Source organism: Oncorhynchus masou, chromosome 5 (genome assembly GCF_036934945.1).
Source record: "Oncorhynchus masou masou isolate Uvic2021 chromosome 5, UVic_Omas_1.1, whole genome shotgun sequence".
Taxonomy (NCBI): domain Eukaryota; kingdom Metazoa; phylum Chordata; class Actinopteri; order Salmoniformes; family Salmonidae; genus Oncorhynchus; species Oncorhynchus masou.
In genome coordinates, this window is record NC_088216.1 from 21,386,027 (window position 1) to 21,412,386 (window position 26,360).

The 26,360-nt window shown below is 44.5% G+C and overlaps 1 protein-coding gene across 1 annotated transcript; it reads left to right on the top strand.

Moving 5' to 3' along the window:
• Nucleotides 1-26,360, top strand: LOC135526400 (solute carrier family 2, facilitated glucose transporter member 9-like). Its single transcript, XM_064954747.1, has 12 exons — nucleotides 1-129; nucleotides 9,155-9,253; nucleotides 12,534-12,694; nucleotides 18,073-18,197; nucleotides 19,041-19,186; nucleotides 20,529-20,661; nucleotides 20,906-21,093; nucleotides 22,709-22,819; nucleotides 23,450-23,551; nucleotides 23,869-23,929; nucleotides 25,482-25,609; nucleotides 26,018-26,360. Exons 1-12 carry the CDS (start codon nucleotides 85-87, stop codon nucleotides 26,267-26,269), a joined length of 1,551 nt encoding a protein of 516 aa, XP_064810819.1. The 5' UTR covers nucleotides 1-84; the 3' UTR covers nucleotides 26,270-26,360.

Below are 26,360 nucleotides of genomic sequence, written 5' to 3' on the forward strand. Positions count from 1 at the left end.
TATAAAAAGTTTTGTAGGATAAACATTCCTTTCTCTTAAAACCGCACTCCAAACCCGGGGGAGCATTTATTGATGAGTTCATAGATGGCAGAGGAAGTATTATTAGCAGAAGATGGGAAATATGTGGGGGTAAGTGTTGATTCTGTTTTAATAATTGGCTTATTGATTCCTCTAGATTTTTGATTATTTCATACAAAGACTGACTAGATTTTCTATCAGCACTTTTCTAACAGTTGTGTCTTCTCGACAAGTATATCACTTTTTCCATTTTCATAAGGAATATGAGATACACTACACATTGGAGATCTAACTGGCTTTCAATATATTTTTGGCCCTTAAAAGCATGCTTGCCATTTCCCTTTTATGGGCATATATGGTAGGCTACAAATGTCTTATATACAGTATGGCTTAATTTCAGATTTCTTTGAATGTATATCATGGCATGGCAACGTTGTTGGCCTATTGTAGTGGACCTCAAACCATAGCCCAATACACATTACTGTGCATGTGTTGTTGTAGCCTACAGTGCATTCTGCTCCGTGGTTTAAACCTCTCTGCATTCATCTCTCAGCCAGTGCTTTCAATTCACTAAGGAATGCAGCTCATCTAGACCAGCTAAAGCATCCGAACATCTAAGTGCTGCAACTTGAGCTTATAAGTGGCAACCTTTTCAACGTTTTACTCAGAAAAGGATACCTTGTAACTGGGACTTTTAATGGGAACAAATATGTGTTTTTAAGATCATTAAAGCCTCTTATGAACTTCAATACAAGCCACTGAATCCAGGCTTGTCAGAAGACTAGAGCGACCGATTGGATGTTACAATGCTGCATTGTCTCTCTTCGGCCATTTCCATGTGTGGTTGTCTGTTAGTCTCTCCCGCTGGCCCTTTTAAGAAGATTGAATTAGGTTCCTAAGCTAGCCATGCTCCACTATGCTTTTTATTGTTCACCCTAACTTCTCTGCCTATTTGTTTTACGATGATCGCAAGATAGAGGAAACCTCAAAACTACGTGAGTGGGAGGCCCCAAAGTGTTTGAGTAATCCTTATAGGCAGTTTAGACAAGGACAGCTTTTGTTTTGGATTGAGCTCCATATCTCATCTATGTTAATAATACATTTACATCAGGATGTTTTGAGTCCATGAACACTGTACGGGACTATAAAATGGCCCTGGGTACCTTTGTTTACACTCGTCTATTCATTCACCCAATATAAATATTAGTACATCTTGAGCGTTTGTCATCATGCTATAGGCTACTACTGTACACCTGCTGTGGAGTTGTAGCCTATCATATCCAGATCATTATTTTAGCTCTTGGCCTTATGTATTGTTGTTGTACTCTGCCTCAACCATTCACCCCCATACCTACAGTCCACTCAACCATTCACCCCCATACCTACAGTCTACTCAACCATTCACCCCCATACCTACAGTCCACTCAACCATTCACCCCCATACCTACAGTCCACTCAACCATTCACCCCCATACCTACAGTCTACTCAACCATTCACCCCCATACCTACAGTCTACTCAACCATTCACCCCCATACCTACAGTCTACTCAACCATTCACCCCCATACCTACAGTCCACTCAACCATTCACCCCATACCTACAGTCCACTCAACCATTCACCCCCATACCTACAGTCCACTCAACCATTCACCCCCATACCTACTCTCCACAGCTGACTCTCCCAAAAGCAATATGGCAGCTTCTGTTGCTTTCTGCTGTACTCCTGATGAGGTTTGGTTAAGTTTGGTTAGTAGGGTGTAGTTAAATCCTCTCTCAGCTACTGACCCTGCGTACTGGGGGTGTCAGTTAAACTGGCTGTGCTGGAGTTCAGCATCTGGACAGGGGAATAAGTTCAGGCAGGGCTCCTGACGACTACACCACCACTAGGAATACAATAACGCAGTACTTCTACTTAGCCTAGTATGTCTCAGTTTATGCAGAGCCGTCATGCCCATAGGGGTACAGGGGCACGTGCCCCCTCAGCATATTTTTAGTATTTTTTGTTTTAATTTTGTGTTGTTTCTCTGTAATGCTACTAGCCACCTAGATATGTTATGAAGTTTGCTTTAGCTAGCCCAGCTACAGTAGGTTCCCAGTCTCCCAACCTTATAGCTAGCTATCAAGAAGCCATTGCAAGCCATCTGTCATGTCTTGTTATGTCTGTTCCTGTCCTTTCTCTTCATTCTCTCTCTCTGCTGGTCTTTTTAGGTTACCTTCTCTGTCTCTCATTCTTCAGCTGTTCTACATCTCCTCTAACTAGCTCATTCACTCTTTCACACCTGTTCTCTCTTCCCCCTCTGATTAGGTCTCTATTTCTTTCTCTGTTCCTGCTACTTTCAGTGTCTGATTCTTGTTTGTGTTTTTTGATGCCAGAAGCAAGCTGTCGTCTCGTTTGCTTCCACCTTGTCCTGTCCTGTCGGAGTCTGCCTGGCAGGAGCATCCTGCACTATACTAACGTTCTTTTGTTCCGCTGACAACGTTGGAAGAGGATTTATGCCATTCCTGTATTTTCATTAAAGAACTCTGTTTTCTGTTAAAACCACTTTTGGGTCTTCACTCAAGTTCATAACAGAAGAATCAGACCAAGAATGGACCCAGCGGCTCCGGACCCTTTTCACTCCGCCGTCGAGATCCAGGGAGCGATGCTAGGCAGACACAAGGAGGAATTGTCTGCTGCTCAACATGCCGTTGAGACCCTGGCCGTCCAAGTCTCCGACCTCACAAGACAGGTTCACCAACTCCACCTCGATCCACCGCCCACTTCCAGGGTTTCCGAGTCTCCGGAGCCCAGGATCAACAACCCGCCGTGTTACTCTGGGGAGCCCACTGAGTGCCGCTCATTCCTCACTCAGTGTGATGTGGTGTTCTCTCTCCAGCCCAACACTTACTCCAGGAGCGCAGCCCGCATCGCCTACGTCATTTCTCTCCTTACCGGACGGGCGCGTGAGTGGGGCACGGCAGTCTGGGAGGCGAGGGCTGAGTGTATTAACCAGTATCAGGACTTTAAGGAGGAGATGATACGGGTTTTTGACCGTTCTGTTTTTGGTGAGGAGGCTTCCAGGGCCCTGTCTTCCCTATGTCAGGGGAATAGATCCATAACGGATTATTCTATTGAGTTTCGCACTCTCGCTGCCTCTAGTGACTGGAACGAGCCGGCTTTGCTCGCTCGTTTTCTGGAGGGTCTCCACGTCGAGGTTAAGGATGAGATCCTCTCCCGGGAGGTTCCTTCCAGTCTGGACTCCTTAATAGCTCTCGCTATTCGCATAGAGCGACGGTTTGATCTTCGTCGCCGAGCTCGTGGAAAGGAGCTCACGTTCTCCGTTGCTCCCCTCTCCACATCACTGCCACCTGCCGCATCACTGCCACCCTCCTCCGCCGGCTCGGATGCTGAGCCTATGCAGCTGGGGGTATTCGCATCTCGGCCAAGGAGAGGGAACGGAGAATCACCAATCGCCTCTGTCTCTACTGCGGCTCCGCTGGTCATTTTGACACCTCATGTCCAGTAAAAGCCAGAGCTCATCAGTAAGAGGAGGGCTACTGGTGAGCGCAACTACTCAGGCCTCTCCTTCTGGATCACGCACTACCTTTCCGGTCCATCTCCGCTGGCCCGGTTCATCTGCTTCCTGCAGTGCCTTGATAGACTCTGGGGCGGAGGGCTGTTTTATGGACGAGACCTGGGCTCGGGAACATGACATTCCTCTCAGACAGTTAGGGGAGCCCAGGGCCTTGTTCGCTTTAGATGGTAGTTCTCTCCCCAAGATTCAGCGTGAGACGCTGCCTTTAACCCTCACTGTCTCTGGTAATCATAGCGAAACCATTTCTTTTTTAATTTTTCGTTCACCTTTTACACCTGTTGTTTTGGGTCATCCCTGGCTAGTGCGCCATAACCCTTCTATTAATTGGTCTAGTAATACTATCCTATCCTGGAATGTTTCTTGTCATGTAACCTGTTTAATGTCTGCTATCCCTCCTGTTTCCTCTGTCTCTTCTTCACAGGAGGAGCCTGGCGATTTGACAGGGGTGCCGGAGGAGTATCACGATCTGCGCACGGTGTTCAGTCGTTCCAAGGCCACTTCTCTCCCTCCACACCGGTCGTATGACTAGTATTGATCTCCTTCCGGGAACTACTCCCCCGGGGTAGATTATACTCTCTGTCGGCTCCCGAACGTAAGGCTCTCGAGGATTATTTGTCGGTTTCGCTCGACGCCGGTACCATAGTCTCCTCCTCCTCCCCCGCCGGAGCGGGGTTTTTTTTTGTTCAGAAGAAGGACGGGTCCCTGCGCCCATGCGTGGATTATCGAGGGCTGAATGACATAACAGTTAAGAATCGTTATCCGCTTCCTCTTATGTCTTCAGCCTTCGAGATCCTGCAGGGAGCCAGGTTTTTCACCAAATTGGACCTTCGTAACGCCTACCATCTCGTGCGCATCAGGGAGGGGGACGAGTGGAAGACGGCGTTTAACACTCCGTTAGGGCACTTTGAATACCGGGTTCTTCCTTTCGGCCTCGTTAACGCTCCAGCTGTCTTTCAGGCACTAGTTAACGACGTCCTGAGAGACATGCTGAACATTTTTGTTTTCGTTTACATGGACGATATCCTGATTTTTTCACCGTCTCTCTCGATTCATGTTCAGCACGTGCGACGCGTCCTCCAGCGCCTTTTGGAGAACTGTCTTTATGTGAAGGCTGAGAAGTGCACTTTTCATGCCGCCTCTGTCCCTTTTCTCGGTTCCGTTATTTCCGCTGAGGGCATTAAGATGGATCCCGCTAAGGTCCAGGCTGTCATTGATTGGCCCGTTCCTAAGTCACGCGTCGAGCTGCAGCGCTTTCTGGGCTTCGCTAATTTCTACCGTCGTTTCATCCGTAATTTCGGTCAGGTGGCAGCTCCTCTCACAGCCCTTACTTCTGTTAAGACGTGCTTTAAGTGGTCTGTTTCCGCCCAGGGAGCTTTTGATCTTCTTAAGAATCGTTTTACATCCGCACCTATTCTTGTTACACCTGACATCTCTAGACAGTTTGTTGTTGAGGTTGACGCGTCAGAGGTGGGCGTGGGAGCCATTCTTTCTCAGCGCTCTCTCTCTGACGGCAAGGTCCATCCTTGCGCGTTTTCTCTCATCGCTTATCGCCGTCAGAACGTAACTATGATGTTGGTAATCGCGAACTGCTCGCCATCCGTTTAGCCCTAGGCGAATGGCGACAGTGGTTGGAGGGGCGACCGTTCCTTTTGTCGTTTGGACTGACCATAGGAACCTTGAGTACATCCGTTCAGCCAAACGACTTAATGCGCGTCAGGCTCGTTGGGCTCTGTTTTTCGCTCGTTTCGAGTTTGTTATTTCTTATCGTCCGGGCTCAAAAACACCAAGCCTGATGCTTTATCTCGTCTCTTCAGTTCTTCTGAGGTCTCCAACGACCCCGATGGGATTCTCCCTGAGGGGCGTGTTGTCGGGTTGACTGTCTGGGGAATTGAGAGGCAGGTAAAGCAAGCACTCGCTCACACTCCGTCGCCGCGAGCTTGTCCTAGGAACCTTCTGTTCGTTCCCGTTCCTACTCGTCCGGCCGTTCTTCAGTGGGCCCACTCTGCCAAGTTAGCCGGCCACCCCGGCGTTCGGGTACGCTCGCTTCCATTCGCCAGCGTTTCTGGTGGCCCACTCGGGAACGTGACGCGCGTCGATTTGTCGCCGCTTGTTCGGTCTGCGCGCAGACTAAATCTGGGAACTCTCCTCCTGCCGGCCGTCTCAGACCGCTTCCCATTCCCTCTCGACCGTGGTCTCACATCGCTTTAGATTTTATCACCGGACTGCCTTCATCAGCGGGGAAGACAGTTATTCTTACGGTTGTCGATAGATTCTCTAAGGCGGCTCATTTCATTCCTCTCGATAAGCTCCCTTCTGCTAAGGAGACGGCTCAGATCATTATCGAGAATGTTTTCCGAATTCATGGCCTTCCGTCTGACGTCGTTTCCGACAGAGGCCCGCAGTTCACGTCTCAATTTTGGAGGGAGTTTTGCCGTTTGATTGGGGCTTCCGTCAGTCTCTCGTCCGGCTTTCATCCCCAGTCTAACGGTCAAGCCGAACGGGCCAATCAGACTGTTGGTCGCATTTTTACGCAGTCTTTCTTTTCGTAACCCTGCGTCTTGGTCAGAACAGCTCCCTGGGCAGAGTACGCCCACAACTCGCTTCCCTCGTCTGCTACCGGTCTATCCCCTTTTCAGTGTAGCCTCGGGTACCAGCCTCCGCTGTTCTCATCTCAGCTCGCCGAGTCCTGCGTCCCCTCCGCTCAGGCTTTTGTCCAGCGTTGCGAGCGCACCTGGAAGGGGTCAGGTCGGCACTTTGCCGTAATAGGGCGCAGACTGTGAGGGCCGCTAATAAGCGTAGGACCAAGAGTCCTAGATATTGTTGCGGTCAGAGAGTATGGCTCTCCACTCAGAACCTTCCCCTTAAGACAGCTTCTCGCAAGTTGGCCCCGCGGTTCATTGGTCCGTTCCGTATTTCTCAGGTCATTAATCCTGTCGCAGTGCGACTTCTTCTCCCGCTATCTTCGTCGCGTTCACCCGGTCTTCCATGTCTCCTGTGTTAAGCCCGTTCTTCGCGCCCCCGCTCGTCCCTCCCCCCATCCTTGTCGAGGCGCACCCATCTACAGGGTTCGTAAGATTTTGGACATGCGCCCTCGGGGCCGTGGTCATCAGTACCTAGTGGATTGGGAGGGGTACGGTCCTGAGGAGAGGAGTTGGGTTCCCTCTCGGGACGTGCTGGACCGTTCGCTGATCGATGATTTCCTCCGTTGCCGCCAGGTTTCCTCCTCGAGTGCGCCAGGAGGCGCTCGGTGAGTGGGGGGGTACTGTCATGTCTTGTTATGTCTGTTCCTGTCCTTTCTCTTCATTCTCTCTCTCTGCTGGTCTTTTTAGGTTACCTTCTCTGTCTCTCATTCTTCAGCTGTTCTACATCTCCTCTAACTAGCTCATTCACTCTTTCACACCTGTTCTCTCTTCCCCCTCTGATTAGGTCTCTATTTCTTTCTCTGTTCCTGCTACTTTCAGTGTCTGATTCTTGTTTGTGTTTTTTGATGCCAGAAGCAAGCTGTCGTCTCGTTTGCTTCCACCTTGTCCTGTCCTGTCGGAGTCTGCCTGGCAGGAGCATCCTGCACTATACTAACGTTCTTTTGTTCCGCTGACAACGTTGGAAGAGGATTTATGCCATTCCTGTATTTTCATTAAAGAACTCTGTTTTCTGTTAAAACCGCTTTTGGGTCTTCACTCAAGTTCATAACACCATCAATCAAGTTAATGTAGTTATCTTGTATGCTGACACAATGATTCTGGTAGTTATTGGTCGTAGTAGCCTACTCTGATTCTGTCTCACTCTGAATAATATAATAAAATAGAGTTTGGCCTTGTAGAAGGGATTTTCTGTCAACTTTACATTTTAGATTACATTTTTTCAATTGAACTGTCAAGTTTGTCCCTAACCAATTCTAGATGTTTATAGTTTTTACAACTATCTGTAGTGCGATTTAAAAAAAAAAACATTTCTTCAAGCCTTTTCTTGCTACACCAGGTTGGGGAAAAAACTAACACCTGAAACAGTGTACAGTAATTCTGTGTTTGGCAGGTGGTAGCTGAGTAGCTTCCAACTGATTCGAGGGTTGGACCAGTTCCAGCAGGCTGACTAACCAGGGCTGTATTCATTCAGGCACGCAACAGATGAATAATCAAAACGTTTTGCAACTGAAAAATTAAACAAGCATTCTTATTGGACAAGTCCAGGTTGTCCCTCCCCTTTTCAATCTATTATCTTCTGTTTTGTGCCCAATGAACATGACCCAGGTCCGGCCAAGGTACAGTACAGCTCTCCTTGTCCCAGACAGTATCCAACCCATACCCTATTTATGATGTATTAAATGCTTGTACATGCAAAATCATGTACTAATCTCATAATTCCATACTTATCCGGCTACCGATAGAAGAATTGAAATGAACCATTTCGGACTCTGACACCCTTATACACTATGCTGTCATTGTATAGTGGCACTAATCTCGGCACCCAAATCTTGCATACCAGCCAGCTACTCGATTTGTCATAAGTCTGTCACAAGGCTATAGCAACGCATTTTGTGGCAGCGGTTGTGTTGGTTAAAGTAGCCTAGTAACAGTAAAAGTTGTATACTTCACTTAATAATTGCTTGCGTTGCAGAAATGTTTATCCAGAACTGATCTATGAAGTGTACCCTACAGTTTAATGCTCATAATATCAATAATACTATACTGTAAGCGTTGTAGTGTAGCTACATTCAGGTCAGCTTCCCTATGAAAACTGGTTCTGTACAGTACATCACAGAAAGCTGTTATGTTGACAGGTTGATTTTAAATCATCGTTAAGCATAATGAACTATGGTTAGGTATATTTTCTATTGAAATGCCCAATGACCTGTTTTGTAGTATTTATTGTCACAGTTTGTACTGTTCTCTCCAACATTTAGGCCTCTACACCACACGACTCTATTAATGAAACAATCATAGATATATTGGTCAGAAATTGTGCTATCTAGAACCTAAAATGCTTATTCTGCTGTCCCCATTGGAGATCCCTTTGAAGAACCCCTTTTAGTTCCAGGTAGAACCCTTTTAGTTCCAGGTAGAACCCTTTTGGGCTCCATGTAGGACCCTTTCCATAGAGGGGTCTACATGGAATCCAAAAGGGTTCTACCTGGAACCAAAAAGGGTTATCCTATTGGGACAGCCAAATAATCCTTTTGGATCCCTTTTTTCTAAGAGTGTATTTAGGACCCTGAGTTTTACCTGATAACCTGTAACTAGGACCCAGTTTTACCTAGTAACCTGCAACGAAGGCCAGTTTTACCTGATAACCTGTAACCAGGGCCTATGGGTTTTCCTGGTCAATATATGAGCTCAGAAAAAAACCCTGGGCCCTGGTCATATTGTATGATACAATTATCCAAATGTTATCAGATGTCTTGAATGTTTCTCATCAGGTTTTGCAGTGTTCCTACAGGTGTAGGATCTTAATTTGACCAGTTTCTCACAGCATGAAAATAATCCTGGAGCAACAGGATGATCAAAAGAAGACCCTACACCTGTACAGCATCTCCTAATGTTGTGTCATCTTTTCCTTCCTCTAGTCTCTCACCAAGTCGCTGCTGGCCGTGGCTTTCCTGGCCTCGTTCGGTAGCTCCATGCTCTATGGCTACAACCTGGCCGTGGTCAACTCTCCTGCAGAGGTAGGAGGCACCACAGTAACATCTCTATGCAATAAGACACTGCAGGCCTACATGCACTGAAATGGTTGTGGACAGGGACATATACAATTTCAGCCAACAGGAATAGGCCTATTATGAATATACAGACTCCATGACCGGACCTATACTTTTTATAAGTACATATGTACTGCAGTTAGTGGAATATAACATAGGAGCTACACAAACTAAGACACCATATGTATTGTATAGGTTTACCACCATGAGTATTCTGTTCACGCCGTGTTACTACTCTCCTCGCATCTAGAGTCATGGGAGTAGTGTGAAATTGCTGATCTGATCATTTTTGCATTTCCCCCACTATTGGTTAACGTTTACATTAGGGGAGGGGAAGCTGATCCTATGTCTGTACCCAGAGGGGAAACTTCACCCGTGAGTCGAGCCATGAGTCTTGTTTCTTGATTTCCTGGTTGTGGTAGATTTGTGTTGACCCGGATGGTTGAACCAGTTCAGTGTGAACTGTGTCAATTCAGTCAGCCTCACATTAGACCGTGTTATTTCCACAATGGGGAACGGTTGACGCTGTAAGGCCTGCTCCTGCAGAGCGTTTCCATCTTAGACTTGGATAGGGATCTTATAAGCTAAATTGATTTGTCTACGGGAGACAAAATGGTGTCATAAAAACATAACACACAATGACCATTGACGTACACTTCCATAGACAATATAGTCGCACATTTTTACAGCAATTATTGGTATCTGAAGTTGAATCAGCCCAGTGTCTCTGGGTTAGAGATGATGAGTGTGCCGCGACTCTTGCCTAACTCCCATTAGACAGCTCTGCAAGCGCTATGCTGTCAAAATGCGTTTGTTTCCAAATATGGTGTTTCGCTGAGCAACTATTTGAATGTACTCCTGTTACGGCCAGTATGTTAGAAAAAAAAGTTGAAGTAAAAATGTGAAAGCAACGGCACCTCCAATGTATTCAGCTGACTTCTGCGTCGCATTAATGAGTGATTTACATTGGAGGTGACGAATATGAGTTTTTTTCGGTTGCTTGTACATGGAAAAAAAAAGTCACACACCGGATAGGTGCAGGGAATCTTTTTTTTTTTTACAGGGTCAGCCATAGTAGAGTTTCACCATTTCAGCTCAGGTATTAGAACCGGTGACCTTCTGATTACTGGCCCAACGCTCAAACCACTAGGCTACCTACCGCTGGCTACTTGCAGAGCTGACTAATGGGAGTTTGAATCGGAGGTTCCTGGGCGTTAAGGAAGAGACGCATCATACTCCTCTCTAACCCACAGACACTGGGGCAAATCAGGCCATACATGACGCATCGTTGCATGGTGAAATTAGTGAAAATGATACCACGTCCCTGTCTCATGGATACCTGATGCTACTGTTCTTGTGGTTGTAGTTGATAATGGTGATGATGAAGATGATGGGGATGATGAGGACAGGGTTGTTTTCTATAGTGATATTGCAATGTTTTTAATTTCAATCCCATTGTCAAATCTGTTCACGTCCTCTTCTTACAACCATTTTAGGAATGTTTATCCATTACATCTCTGTCACACAATCCCTTGGCCAATTGTTGGTTCTCTCCTTTTATTGTCCTTGCATCAAATTCCCCAGTGGACATACAGTATAATTAGAACTCCAAAACACAACCTAGTCTTTCACATCTGGAAAACAAGCCGAAGAACTGCCTGACACTTCACCAACAAATTGGTGGCAATATTTTGTCATTAATGTGGAAGTCACATGGGGTAATCAGGACCATCAATGACCCTCCTTCCTGCCAAATGGGTTGTCACGAGACTGCATTGTCTATTCACAGACCTGGGTTCAAATCCGATTTGAAATCTTTCAAATACTTTGCCCGCTTGTTTTAGTCCACCCGGATTGTCGGGTGAGTGAGTTTAGCACATTTGTAACTATCCTATTGGGTCCATTGTGCCAGGCAAGCTCAATCAAGCCCAGCTTACGTGTTTGAAATGATTTCCAATAGTATTTGGACCCAGGTCTGTCTCTTCCACTGAGAGAGTTGTATTCTGCTGCTCTGTTTCTGCTAAGGCTAGAGAGAAGCAGAGAGAACATGAATGAATTACATCATAGTAACACCACGCTGATACAGAGACAATAACGTCATTAGAGAAGAAGAGAGGCCAGTATTAGAAAAAGAGGACAGGAATGGAGGTGCATAGCCAGGCGTACAGTGCATTCGGAAAGTATTCAGACCCCTTGGCTTTTTCCACATTTTGTGACATTACAGCCTTGTTCTAAAATGGATTAAATAAATACAAATTCTCATCAATCTACACACAATACCCCAATCATGACAAAGCAAAAACTGTTTTTTAGAAATGTATAACAAAAACAGGAATATCTTATTTACATAAGAATTCAGACCCTTTACTCGTTACTTTGTTGAAGCACCTTTGGCAGCGATTACACCCTCGAGTCTTTTGGGGTGCTGTATCATAACAAAATGTGGAAAAAGTGATGGGGTCTGAATACTTTCCGAATGCACTGTATGTGCCTGCACTGAAATTGAGTGGAAATAGATTTTCCTTCATAATCTCTCTTAAAAGGGAACGAAAGCGCTACAGACAAACTTAACGATGCCAAAAGACACACATGTAAATAGTTAGAAAATCAAGGCCTGGGTATTGTCTGTTGATCCCATCACTTCTAGACTCTATTGTTTTGATATGACTTCCTTATCTACATTCTACTCCTTCTCCTTGCCTTCCTAAGACTGAAAAACAGCTTCTATATACTATCTCAAGGCCATCAGACTGCTAAACAGTAATCACTAACTCAGAGAGGCTGCTGCCTACATTTAATAAATGGATCACTAGTCACTTTAAACAATGTCACTCTAAATAATGCCACTTTAATAATATTTACATATCTTACATTACTCATATCACATGTATATACTGTATTTGATAACCATCTATTGCACCTTGCCTATGCCGCTTGGCCATCGCTTATCCATATAATTATATGTACATATTCTCATTCACCCCTTTAGATTTGTGTGTATTAGGTAGTTGTTGGGGAATTGTTAGATGACTTGTTAGATATTACTGCACTGTCGGAACTAGAAGCACAAGCATCTCGCTACACTCGCATTAAAATCTGCTAACCATGTGTATGTGACCAATAAAATTTGATTTGATAAAGCAGCTTTACAACCAGACAATGGTGTCTGCTTCTAGCTATTTCTTCTGACTTGACATGGTATCTATGGTATGTTTGACTCTTCCTCCCTCTCTTCCTCCTCTCCCAGTACATCAAGGCATTCTATAACCAGACGATGGTAGCAAGGAACGGGACGGGTCTGGACGACAAGACTCTTACGTTGTTCTACTCTGTCACTGTGTCTGTGTTTGCCATCGGGGGCATGGTGGGCAGCCTCATGGTGGGCATACTAGTCACCAGATTTGGAAGGTAAGACTTATCCCCAAGTCTTAGACTTGCCCCTCCAGCCATAATTGACATAACGCCACTGACATAACGCCACTGACATAACGTCACTGACATAATAAAAAGCATGAGCTGGCGCACACCCAGAGAAAATTATTTAGTGTAGAGGTTCTGACTAACAGAGAATAAACTATAAAACTGTAAGCTATGAAAATAGAGTTGAACAGTCCATATGTATAACATCCCAGTCATTTATTTGGTAAAAAAAACACCAATGTTGCGGCATCACTTTGCCTTCTTCAGGGTAATGTCATGAATTCTTGAACCAGGTTATGTAGACAAACAGTGCAATTGCGTGGTCACAATGTTGAGGATAGCTTACGCAATATTTCCCTCACTCAGGATTACAGTCAAAAACTCTCACCTTCATCTTCTTCCATACTGGGTATGTGGATTTATGTATCTCTCGCTCGCTCGCTCTCTCTCGCTCTCTCGCTCTCTCTCTCTGTGTGTGTGTGGGCTAAGACCTGTTTCCATGAACTACACGGGGACCTGCACAGATATCTTCCATAATGGCTCATAGTCCTAGACTGCCACGGGGTCAGAGACCCTATTTGGCCGACAATGTCCGTGTGTCTTACCCTCTTGCAATGCGTGATATGAACCCAGGTAGCTCTTTCAGCTATTCTCACTGCGAAGGCTGTCACCAGGAGTACTTGGTATGGCCCCTCCCACCGTGGCTGCTTCCAGTCTTCTATGTCTACTTGTCCTGGTCCCTAACTCTGGCCTTCTATTTGTGATACCTGATTAGCCAAACTGTCATCCATTATTTAAAGAAATAGATCCTAGCAAACGAACTCTAGGGATAATATCTTGAGCTAATATTTCAGTTACCATAATCGTGTCCGCCAAGTAAATTGGGAACGCTATAAAAACATTTTTTATTCGTTTATCATCCAAAAGGTCACAAAGTGTCCTATTCTATCCCCCCTTTGATACATGGTTCTGCCCATGTATCAATATTGCCACATATCTAAACAATGACATAGGTAAGATTAGTAAATTATCCTTATGTCTTACATTATCTTGTAGCAGCGCCCCTTTCTTTCTCTACATGTCCAATTCTCCCTGGGGCCTTTGGTCATGGCTATCCTTTAACAATTCTCTGTCAAGTGTCTTATCTACTTTAAGAGTGATCTGTCAGCTTGGGGATTTGAACTTGCAACCTTCCGGTAACTAGTCCAAGTCTCTAACCACTAGGCTACCCTGCCGCCCCACCTGTGCTGCTTTGTATGGTCTTAAATGTATACGTGCTTGTCTATGTAAACTGTAACCTTTCTCTCCTTTCTTATTTCACAGGCACTAGTCAATGCTACTATTTCTGCCTATTGTTCCGAATAATTTCTAGGCAAGGGTTCAGTGTCAGGCCCCTTTTTGTCTCCACCACACAACTGTGATTAATGTGCACTGTCCCTTTAAAATGAAATTAACTCAACCTGCAATCCCCTTTACCGACCTGACATGGTTCCACGAAATGCAAACAGATTATAATGTTAGAATACTTGCACTTTCTGTTCCAATTCACTGGTGTTACCTAAACTATCAAACCAAGAATCAATAACCAGAAACTATCCCATGATCTTTACGATTCAACTTTTCAGACCTCTCTCCTGTCTGGCTACCACTATCCTCTACCCCTGAATCTAGTCACTCCTCCTCTTCCTCCTCTGACTTAGGCTGTGGGCGCCTGCTTCTTTTGTCCCTTCTATCTTTCTTATTACGACAGTCACGGTGATTGTGTCCTACTTTCTTGCAGTGCCTGCATGGTGCCTCACAATCCCGAGCAAAGTGACCTGACTTGTTACATTAAGACATCTATCATTATCTCTATCTCTGTCCTTATCTCCTCTTCTGTTAGCCTTCCATCCCTTTCTGTCAGGGGCCTTACTGGCTATCTCACCCAGAGTGGCCATCAAGTGTTCTGCCCCTTTCAGCTTCTTCTTAGTCTCCTCGCTTTTACCATGCTGTTCACCATGCTGTTCATAATGAATTGCATATCTTTTTACCTCCCCCAGTTCTGCTAGTCCCCACCCCACCAAGATTCTCTTTATGGTACTGCTAATCTCGGGGCACATTCCGCTGAGGAAAGCTTTCTTCAGCTGCTGGTGATATGCAGTGTTAAAACCATCTGCCATGGGGGGCTCTGTTAAACCACTGTCGGCGGTGAACACCTCCTTCAGCCACTCTAAGTACTGACTGATGGTCTCACCATCTCCCTGCCTGCATTCAGAAACCATGTGCGTGTCGGTGATAATAATCCCTCAAATTATTATACAATTCTGTAATTTTAACAACGTAATCACCCTCTGCCGCCCATGGCACTGTGATTAAATTGTTATGCACCCATTTCCCTCGTACAGCTGCCCAGTCCTTCTCCACCAACTGCCGTCCATGCCCTATACACTTCTAAAATAGGTTCCTGTCCTGCTTCCCCAGCCCGTGGGTTGGGCGAGGCAATTAGAGGATACTGACTAGCCTCCTTTTCATCTTCGTCATCCAGCCACTCTGCTACTCCTCTCCTCACTGGGCTCTGGTTATGCGACCTCAGCCTTCTGAGTGGTAAAGCCCTGTCTCTACTTCTTTCCCCCTTGTTCATCCTACGTCCTCATTCGGTTAAATCTTTCATGACCTTCCCTATGGTAGCTAGCCCTATCCTATCCTCATCCGTCTCTACCCCGCCCTCAGCTCCAGGAGGTTCCCCATATGGGGGTGGTGGGACGGGAAGCCCTGGCTGCCGTCTCCTCACCACCACGGTCTCATCATCAGGATTCTCTCTCCACACCTGGTCTATCCGGGTGGGTTATAATTTAGGCTTATGAGGGACCTCCAGAGGAGCCGTGGGAGTTATTGCTCTCTGTTGCTGGCAACTTGCAACTTCCATGTTCCTTCTTTTTCCTTTCTCCCTCAGCTCTCTTCCTCGCCTCGGCCAACCATACCCTCGCTGTGTCTAGCCCCTCTGCCCATCTGCCTTGTCCCCACAAACCCTATTTATTTGTTTTAATCATTGATTCCAGTTTTTCTATATTTAAACATCGTCAAATTCGTACTTACTCCTCCATGTGGGGCCAAAATAGGTGTTCCTCTTATCTTTTCCCTGCATATATTTCTCATCTCCCGTTAATTCCGGGACCTCCTTTGAGGATTTGCTGCCCATTGTTAGTAACCCGTGTAGTTCCTATATCTATTCTCAATCTGTGTGTATGTATTTCTATGATCTAAGTATGTGCCCTTTCCCGTTATCCAATTACTATAGTTGTTATTTCTGCACAATCTATGTGTGTCTCTTTTCGTGGGATAGTCAGACCCATTTTGCGCGCCTCCGGTAGTTCTTGCCTCTCTCCCTGCTAATATACTTTAGATCTATTACTGTTAGATCGGCTAATGTATATTGGCCAAGTTAACGGTTAGGTCTCAACATAAATAGTTTAGTGCAGATACCTTCGCGCCATTACGGATCTGTGTTTTTCCTTTCTTGAAACTTTATCTATAGAGGTGTCGATCGCACATTAGGTCTCACCCGTATTACAACCTATTAGCTATGTTCCAGGGGTCCCTAGTCAGCAGCCTATTTGTCTATTGACGCTTGTACATTTGACGTTAATATCTCGTATCTCCCTGCGCTATATTAGGCTTCCCTTCTTCGTTGGATAATCAGACCTAGGTGTGCGTAGATCTGACTCTCACCTTTCTGCTAATATACATCAGATCTATTGCTGTTAGATCTTAGTATGTTAAACCGGCTAATGTATCTTAACGAATTTAGCGGTTAGGTCTCAACATTAGATAGTATCTGTGGCCACTACCAATAAACTCTGGGTCATTACGGACCCCCTTCTCCTGCTGCCGAGGTGGCTCTACACCCAATTCCTATTTTCCAATTGCCTACAATACTACCTATATCAGGGTTCTTTACACAAAATTCTAAAAATAGGTCACCAGGTAAGAATTCCCTGTGGGATTTTTAAAATCAACACCTAAACTACACAGAAACAATCAAATATATTTCTGAATGTAGCCCGAGCGTCAATTCCCCATATTTCATGAATAAAGATTTACTGACCTTCTCGTAGACTGGGAAAAGCAATGTTGTTTAGATTCCGTCACCGTCTCTGCCGACCTTAGATATATACCGGCCTGTTATAAAACCCCAATGTTAGGGGACAAGTCTTTAATTTACGGGTCAATGACCCGCCCGTGCACGGTTTTCGGCGCACGGTTTTCGGTGTAGTACCTTCGGACGGCAGGGACAGATATTGGAATCCCGCTCTCAAGGACCAATTGTTAAGAGAATTATGTTCTCCATGTTCATAAACCAATTCAATCAAACTACTCAGTCTGCTAGATCAGGATTTGTAAGATACTGATTGAAATTAAGCAGACAGAGGCCCAGCTAAAATAGTTATTCACGGGAACATTCTGGTCTGTTGTACAAAACAATTAATTTTATACTGTCTTCTCACGCACACACATTCACACAAACATACGGGCACACATTCACACTAATGTTAGCACACAATGTCCTGCTACCCAGCCAACAAAGATTAGGGAATCCGTGAGACTTACTCCCCATTCTCCCTCAAGATAGGGAGACCGAGACCCTGGGAAGTACTCTGTGGCCCCAGCCAAGGTCGGCACCGAATCTTGCTCACAGTCGGTTTTTAAGATACTATTATAGACATATTGTGCAGACTAGACATATGTACAAATTATGGTTATACATGATTCTAACCAATTTCATATGCTTATATGGCTTCAGGGTGGAATATTCTAGTCATTTATGTAAATTCCATCAACACAAAGGTCCTTCCACCAAGTATTTTCCTAGGGGGTAGAGACTTGTCAATTTATGATATTTAATATTTTCCTAATTTGGAAAATGTTCTATAACTTTCTCTGACTTTTAAAATGTGGAGTAAGTTGTTTAGATGTGTATGGAAGGAAAAATAATTGAATCCCTTTTTAGATGTAATTTTAAGGCAGCAAAATGTGGAAAAATATCAAGTTGTGCATCTTTTCTGCATCAATGAAAATGCCAAGGGGTTTGAGATCCTCGACTGAGAACTGGATTTTGATTAAGATTAATGCGAAAATGGGGAAAGGAAAAGAGAAGTCAATGGAAAACTGGTCAAACATCTAAAACTATTGATTTACTCTGTGGAAAAATTATATATGCTGGAAATCATTCAGACATTTATGCATACTTAGGCTACATCTCTTCGTGTTACGAAAGTCTTACATTTAAATTCAGTGTTTGAGAATATTGGACTTCCAGTATGTAGAAGCCAATGGTTTGTTTAAGGTTTGTAGAAGGTTTCTCAGGCTGACTGTTCTGCTGTCTACAGGAAAGGCACCCTGGTGAGAATCACATGTCTGGTGTTTATAGGTGGAGCCTTCATGGGCTTCAGCAGAACCTTCGGCTCTCCAGAGATGATCATTGTTGGACGCTTCATCACAGGGGTACACTCAGGTAATGCAGTAACAGATAATACATCAAATCAAATCAGAGAATAATACCATTATGTCCTACCGTCCTTAACATGTTGAGTAAGGATTAGGAAGCACTATTTGAGTGGGTAATCTTAAGGCGTTCATAGCACGTACTGTACGTAACTTGACACCTGACACAAGTACTCTCTCTCTCGGTCTCTCTCTCTACCGCACCTGCTGTCTCGACCTCTGAATGCTCGGCTATGAACAGCCAACTGACATTTACTCCTGAGGTGCTGATCTGTTGCACCCTCTATAACCACTGTGATTATTATTTGACCCTGGTGGTCATCTAAGAACGTTTGAACATCTTGAAGAACAATCTGGCCATAATGGCCATATATTCTTATAATCTCCACCCGGCACAGCCAGAAGAGGACTGGCCTCCCCTCAGAACCTGGTTCCTCTCTAGGTTTCTAATCTCCACCCGGCACAGCCAGAAAAGGACTGGCTTCTTAGGTTCCTGCATTTCTAGGGAGTTTTTCCTAGCCACCGTGCTTCTACATCTGCATTGCTTGGTTTTTGGAGTTTTAGGCTTGGTTTCTGCTGATGTAAAGGGCTTTAAATAAACACATTTGATGTATGCATTTCTGTGTGTTGTGTTTTACTTATCTGAATGAATCAGGTCTTCTTTCTGTTGCTCCACAACACATTATCAGCTCTTATCAGCAACAATGCTAGCTGTGCTAATGCTGAATCTGATCTGTGTAATGTACATATCCCCCTCCCTCCAGGTATCTCTCTGAGTGTGGTACCTATGTACCTGGGGGTGATAGCACCGAAGAACCTCTATGACCTCTCACCTCTGTTCCCCTCCCACCAGGTATCTCTCTGAGTGTGGTGCCAATGTATCTTGGGGAGATAGCACCAAAGAACCTGCGAGGCTTCCTGGGCCTCGTGCCTAGCATCTTTATCTGTCTAGGAGTCTTCATTGCTCAGATCCTGGGGCTACATGAACTACTGGGAAAGGTGCAGTAAAATCCGATCCTTAATATCTTAGTTCATAGTTAAGCTTCTTTGTTGGTCTTTTCTTTGGCGTAAATAGATGAAGAAATTTTGGTGAGGTAAAGACAAATGAAAAATGTTGTTTGTTTCTTCACGGAGGGGGGGATGGGGAATAAGACCTTTTTAAAGTCTAGGTTTGAAATAAAATATGTCACCAATTACTATTCCCCCCAAAATATGTATATATTTTAAGTAATGGTGGCACTCTAAACATGCACACATTTTCATAGGAAAACAGCCTTCATTGTTCGTATTACAACAATTATATGCATACGAAGAGAAAGATGAAGTCTCTACCTATCCATTGATGTAAATATATCCCCTGTCTGATTCCTAGTTCGTCCACTAGATACGAGAACACATGACGTCTCATGGCCACATGAAACCAGTTGTGTCTGGTTAGGGTAGCGAGTCACTGTTCCAAAATGGTTGAACGGATTTTCAAATCTGACATCAAAAATAAGACGCAAACAAGTGAAGAAACGTCTAACTTATTATCCCATTCACTTGTCCTATTGTAAATGAGTGAGAGTTAAGGATGTATGTAGAGGATGCATACAAGGCAATGTGGATAGAGAAAGAATACATTGCTTTACATTGACCATCAGGGTGTACCCTTTCCATGCATACTAAATGTTTGCACTTTTGGTGACTTGACCTACATTGCATACTCTATGAATATATCCATGATATATGGCCTTTATGGTGGGGCGGTGGTGGGGAGGAGAGATCTTTATAACATTGCCAGCAGTAATATTTTAATTCAATATCCAAAAAGGCAATGTCTATGTCTATCAAATGATATGTCACTCTATTTTCTGACCTATTTATTTATAAATAAATGTGGGGGGGACCCCCCCAAACCTTCTGGGCTCTGTACCGGGCCCAAATCAACCGCTCAGAGTTTGACAAAATAAACTCCCCCTGTGATGTGCTGGTAAAGCCTAAACATTGGAGGTATATTAAAAGTACACTGCAATGAGAGAAGAGTATGTGACATTCATTTTATTTCAGAACTTTCTTTGGAGAAATGCTATCCTCCTCTCAAGGCGGAACTATCAAGGAATGTGATCTGAATATATTTGCAGTGTGTCCCAGTTCTCCAGTAATCAGATCAGTCAGTAGTATCGACCCACGTGGCAGACTCATATTTTACGATCATCTCCATTCAGCACACGATTTGGCTGCTTTTTATACCAGAGTTTCTACCTTCTTTCAAACTTTGTCATATAATTGTTTTAATGATATCAAACTCATATTGACCTCTTGCTGACCTTATATCCTTTGGCCTCTAACCCCTCAACAGGAAGAGTACTGGCCCCTCTTCCTGTCTCTGGTGGTGATCCCCACAATGTTCCAGCTGATGCTGTTGCCATGGTTCCCAGAGAGCCCGCGGTACCTGCTCATAGAGAAGAGAAATGTCCACGCCACCATCACAGGTGAGGAGGCGCCATCCATTAGGAGGATCTAGTTGATAGTTCTTTATTTATTTTCTTGGCATATAGAGTAGACTGTAAAAGACCTTAAAGACCTGAATTGCTACTGTAAGGAGTATTATTTTGGGGGGAAAGCTGTGACCACAGACCAATACAACAAAGACTAGTATTTCAATACTGTCCATACTGTATACAACCCTAGCTGTGCTGTACTCACCAGTCTAGTGAAGTGAAATTCTCTCCCCAGCTCTGAAGTGGTACCGGTCCAAAGTGAACATCCAGGCAGAGATCGAGGAGATGCAGGAGGAGCAGCGGTCCATGTCCTCGGTCCAGACCGTGTCGGTCATCGGTCTGCTGAAGGACCGGAGCGTCCGCTGGCAGGTCATCACTATAGTGGTGGTCAATATTGGCATGCAGCTGTCCGGTATCGACGCGGTGGGTCTGTGTGTCCATACATTCATGCATACATGCAGGAGAGTGTGTGTCCCTGTGTGTGTGGATACACTATATGCCCCTATCACCACCACCACTATATATTACAGCCTCACTTAACTTAGAACCACTAGTGCTGAGTGACAAAGCAGGGGCACGCCTCATTACTGTACAATACACCCTAGACACACACACACACACACACACTGGTCCTCATTACTGTACAATATACCCTAGACACACACACACACACACACCCACACACTGGTCCTCATTACTGTACAATATACCCTAGACACACACACACACACACACACACTGGTCCTCATTACTGTACAATACACCCTAGACACACACACACACACCAATCCTCATTACTGTACAATACACCCTAGACACACACACACTGATCCTCATTACTGTACAATACACCCTAGACACACACACACACACACACTGGTCCTCATTACTGTACAATACACCCTAGATACACACACACACACTGGTCCTCATTACTGTACAATACACCCTAGACACACACACACACACTGGTCCTCATTACTGTACAATACACCCTAGACACACACACACACACACACACACACACACACACACACACACACACACACACACACACACACACACACACACTGGTCCTCATTACTGTACAATACACCCTAGACACACACACACACTGATCCTCATTACTGTACAATACACCCTAGACACACACACACACACATCCTTATTTCATAGTCTAAATGGATCCCCACACACACTTGTCCTAGTGACATGGGCTCTTGGCCCTTCAGCACCATGTGGATAAGCACTCGTGTACATGTTCTCATGCTGGTCCCCATTTCACAGCACGGCCACGCTATGCTGCTTTCTACTGTTGCAGCTGCTCCAGACACGGAGCACAGAAGCTCTAATGTGATATCAAAGAATCCCAATGTCCACCTTTTAGAATTCCGATGAGGTCTTTGCAACCCATTCCCTGCTTGGTAATACTAGATTCTAGAAGTCCATTCAGAATTCTACACAGGGACGGGCAAATACCATGTGTGGATGTGACATATTTCCATGAGTGTGTGGATATATTGATGTATGTGTATGGATGGTTACTGAAACCAACTATATGTGTCCATTTCATCTACTTTTCCTGATCTTGTCCGTATTAGAGGATGTGTGTTGTTGTAGTGAAGTATGACGAATGAGATAATGACATTCATTCATTTCACTGGGAATACTATAAGCCAATGTTGACATGCTGGACCACAGCATTTATTAAATGTATCTGATTTGACAGATGGGATTTAGGATGGTTGTGACAGCAATTATGATGATCAGCCATGAGTAATAAGAGCTTTAAAAACGACCGTTAGCTGAACGTTGCATATTTGTTTAGCCAGGTTAAAACAGACGGCCATATTTAATATGTACACTCAGTTACTAATGTTGGTGTTGATGATGATGATGATGTGAGCGCTGTACACCCCAGAACACTGAACAACGGAGTATTCATTGATGTAGCCATACAATATGTGTATTCAACAATGTACATGTTCAATGCTCACAGTTCAGCTACTGATCTACATCTCTCTCTCTCTCTCTTCAGATCTGGTTCTATACCAACGCCATCTTTGAGAACGCAGGTATCCCAGTCCCTCAGATCCAGTACACCACGGTTGGAACCGGAGCCATCGAGGTTATCGCTGGATGCGTAGGGGTAAGCAAGCTGTCATTGGATTACTGTGTGAGCACAACAGCTGAGCATGCTAGCTTAGCCTGGTTCACCAGACTGAAAACTGTTCTCATAGGTGAGTGAAGCATTCAGTCTGGTTTAACCAGGCTAACATTAGCTAGCCTACTCTAGTCTGAGGTGTTATTATTATTGTCTGGTAGCTGGTGGTAATACTCACTTCAACACTCCTTTTGGACAAGCCTGTACTTTAGCTATAAGGCCCTCGGGAACTGTTCAGCATATATCCACTGAGATACTATAGTCAAACCACAGCTATATTATATATAGTAAATGATGTATACATTCTATACAGTATGGCTCTGGTTCAGACTGTGTCTGTCCCAAATGGCACACTTTTCCCTATATATCCCCCTTTGAGCCCTGGTCAAAAGTAGTGCACTACAAAGGAAATAGGGTGTCATTTGGGGTGCAGACCATGGCTACAGTTTCTAAAGAGACATATAGGTCAGTGGACATACAACTGGGTGCTGAGCTATTCCAAGAAACACAGTCTCTGGGTAGCAGTTTGCCAGTTTTCCCATGCAGAAGCGTAGCATTGACATGCTAAGCCATTGGCCAATAGAAATAACGTGTTCTCCTTTGTCCCGCCTCCAGTGCTTCACCATTGAACGGCTGGGCAGAAGACCTCTGATGATTGGTGGATTCACCTTCATGGGAATTTGCTGCGCAGGGATCACACTCTCCCTCATGTTCCAGGTACGTTCATCTACCCATCAATCTTCCCCTATAGACACAGGTCTAGGATCAGTTCACCAGACCTGGAATTCTGCATTTTCTGTGAAAAGTGAAAATCTGATTTCAGGTCAGTTTATTGAAGAACAATGGCATCTTCATTACTATTAGTCTGAATCGTGCAGACTCTCTTTGTTGATAGTTACTGTCTCCGTGTCTTTGACTGTCTCTTTTAATGAGTACAATCAGTAACCAGTCAGTCGATTATTATTTGTAATGTGATGACTGTCCTATGGTCTCTGATATTGACTGTCCTATGCTTCCATTCGCCGCCCATTAAGTCCCACTACATCAGTGTTGCCTGTGTGGTGGGGATCATCGCTGGCTTCTGTATAGGACCAGGTAAGACATCTACCCTGGTGGTCTGCTTGTTTGTTTATCTCTCTCTGTTTCTCTCCTTCAAAACAAGGCTCTATACTCAGGACGTATATCGCTCTCAATAGAAGAGTGGGTACTTCCTCTTTTAGCGCAAGGGGCTATAATGCTACTCTAAGAAGTACATTTAAGTTATTTAGCAGATGCTGTCTTTCTCAAGGGCACATCAACAGATTTCTCACCAAGTTGGCTCAGGGATTCGAACCAGAAACATTTCAGTTGCTGACCCAATACTCTTAACCTCCAGGATACCTATAGCACTTTGAACTTTCCACTTTATCCAATAGACACAGCCAGTTATTTTCTAACTAGGAAACACTGCTCTCTGGTGGTGGAATGTAGAAGTGCTCTAGGAAAGGCAGCCTCACTGTTTACCCAACATAAATAGCTACTCTATTGTATTTCATTAATCCACTAAATGAGGAAATCATAATTGCCACGGTAACAGGAACATCCATTCTTACACCCATTTGTTTGTGGCTCGTCGGCTGAACGCAACAGTTTATTAGAATGTTGATGGTGGCTATAAGCATGATGAATTGGACCAACACCAGTTTAAATGTAATCCGTCAAGCAGCCAAAATCCATACATCAAGCTCAGATGAGGATTTTCTGTTTGCCGCAATTAGATTTTCAATGGCTCATTGTTCATAATGAATATTTTGGTGTGTGTGTGTGTGTGTGATGAATATGCCTCCTTGAGACAAAACTTGCATAAACAATGTGAAGGAGCTCATAGTACTGCAGATGTAGACAAATTGCAGAGCCCTACTTATTGACTATATTATCAGGCCTTCTCCCCATGTCATTATCATGCTCAAATAATGAGGACTTAATGTCACACGTTCATCATTAGGCTTTTACTAATGTACTATTCCTCAATGAGATATGGAGCAATGAAACCGTCTATAGATTCTACATATTATAGAGTTAACATATTGAGATACAGATGTAGGACCTTAATTTGAACCCTCTTTTGTTGCTGAGAATTTTCAGATGAGCTTCGTGACATGGTTACATTGACAATATTGTACTTTTCATGTAGGCTACTTTTGGCCAGCTAATAGCCTAACCACCAATCAAGGCAATATAATGGACTAAATGTTCAAATCTGGTTGCTGCCTGATTATTTGGCTGTGACAATACGGATCAAATTAAGATCATACATCTGTCTTACACCGAGGGAATATAATGGTGGTTTCAATCCTCAATGTACTATCCTTACTCTAAAGTCTTGCTGTTATCAATATCAGTGGTTTGGTAGTTTGCCCAACTTCACATGTGACTATAACTAGTAGCCCATGATGTGATTCTATCATGGCTTGAGAAGTATACTTTTGTAGACTATGTCTGTGTTCTGATATTGTTCTTTTGGCCAATCACATCAGATCTTTTCACATCAGATCTTTTTCAGAGTTGATCTGATTGGTCAAAAGACCTGTTTGTGGACAAATGATCCGAGTTGGGTTTGCGTGTCTAAATGCAGCCCGTGTGTCTGTGTGTCTCTGTCCCTGTGCAGCTGGAGTGCCCTTCCTGATTACAGCAGAGCTGTTTAAACAGTCCCATCGTCCGGCTGCCTACACCGTGGCTGGATGCCTCAACTGGCTGTCCAACTTCACCATCGGCTTTGTCTTCCCCTTCCTACAGGTCAGAACTACTGGCCTATAATTACCCCTGTACACACGTTTTACCGCTGCATGTTGGCATTTTAGTCGTGCATTTGTTTTGCGACAGCTCTCGATCCAGCTCCCTATTCCCTCAAACTCCACTCAAACTCATCTGTAGTAGTAAAACAGTAGTATAGTAGTAATATAGTAGTAGTATACTAGCAGTATAGTAGTAGGAAAGTAGCAGTATACTAGTAGTATAGCAGTAGTACTAGTAGTATACAAGTGGTATAGCAGTAGTCCATTAGCAAATAGTAGCAAATGTTTGAATTAAATAAGTGTCATCGTCTGAAGAACCAATTCGCATCATGTTCTGTTACTGTTCCCCCTAATAATCCATTCAATTCATTCAACAAACAACTCTCCCCCCCCCTCCCCCCACCCCCAGATGTCGGCAGGGGCCTACTGCTACCTGGTGTTCTTTGGCGTGTGCACGGCAGTGGCGGCCTACGTCTTCTTCATCGTCCCTGAGACCAAGAACAAGACATTTGTGGAGATCAGCCAGATGTTCGCGGCCAGGAACGGCATGCTGGAGGAGGAGAGCAGCGAACTGGGCGTCTTTAACAGCCTCAAACTCGCCAAGATGAACGGCTATGGTGCCGTCGACCTGGAGTACGAAGTGATAGAGAATAAGAAGTAGAGAAGGGGAAAGAGAGAGAGAGAGAGAGACGTCAGTAGTCTTAGTGTCTCTTTATCTGTACTGATCTGAAAACACCCCACTGGGCACAGAC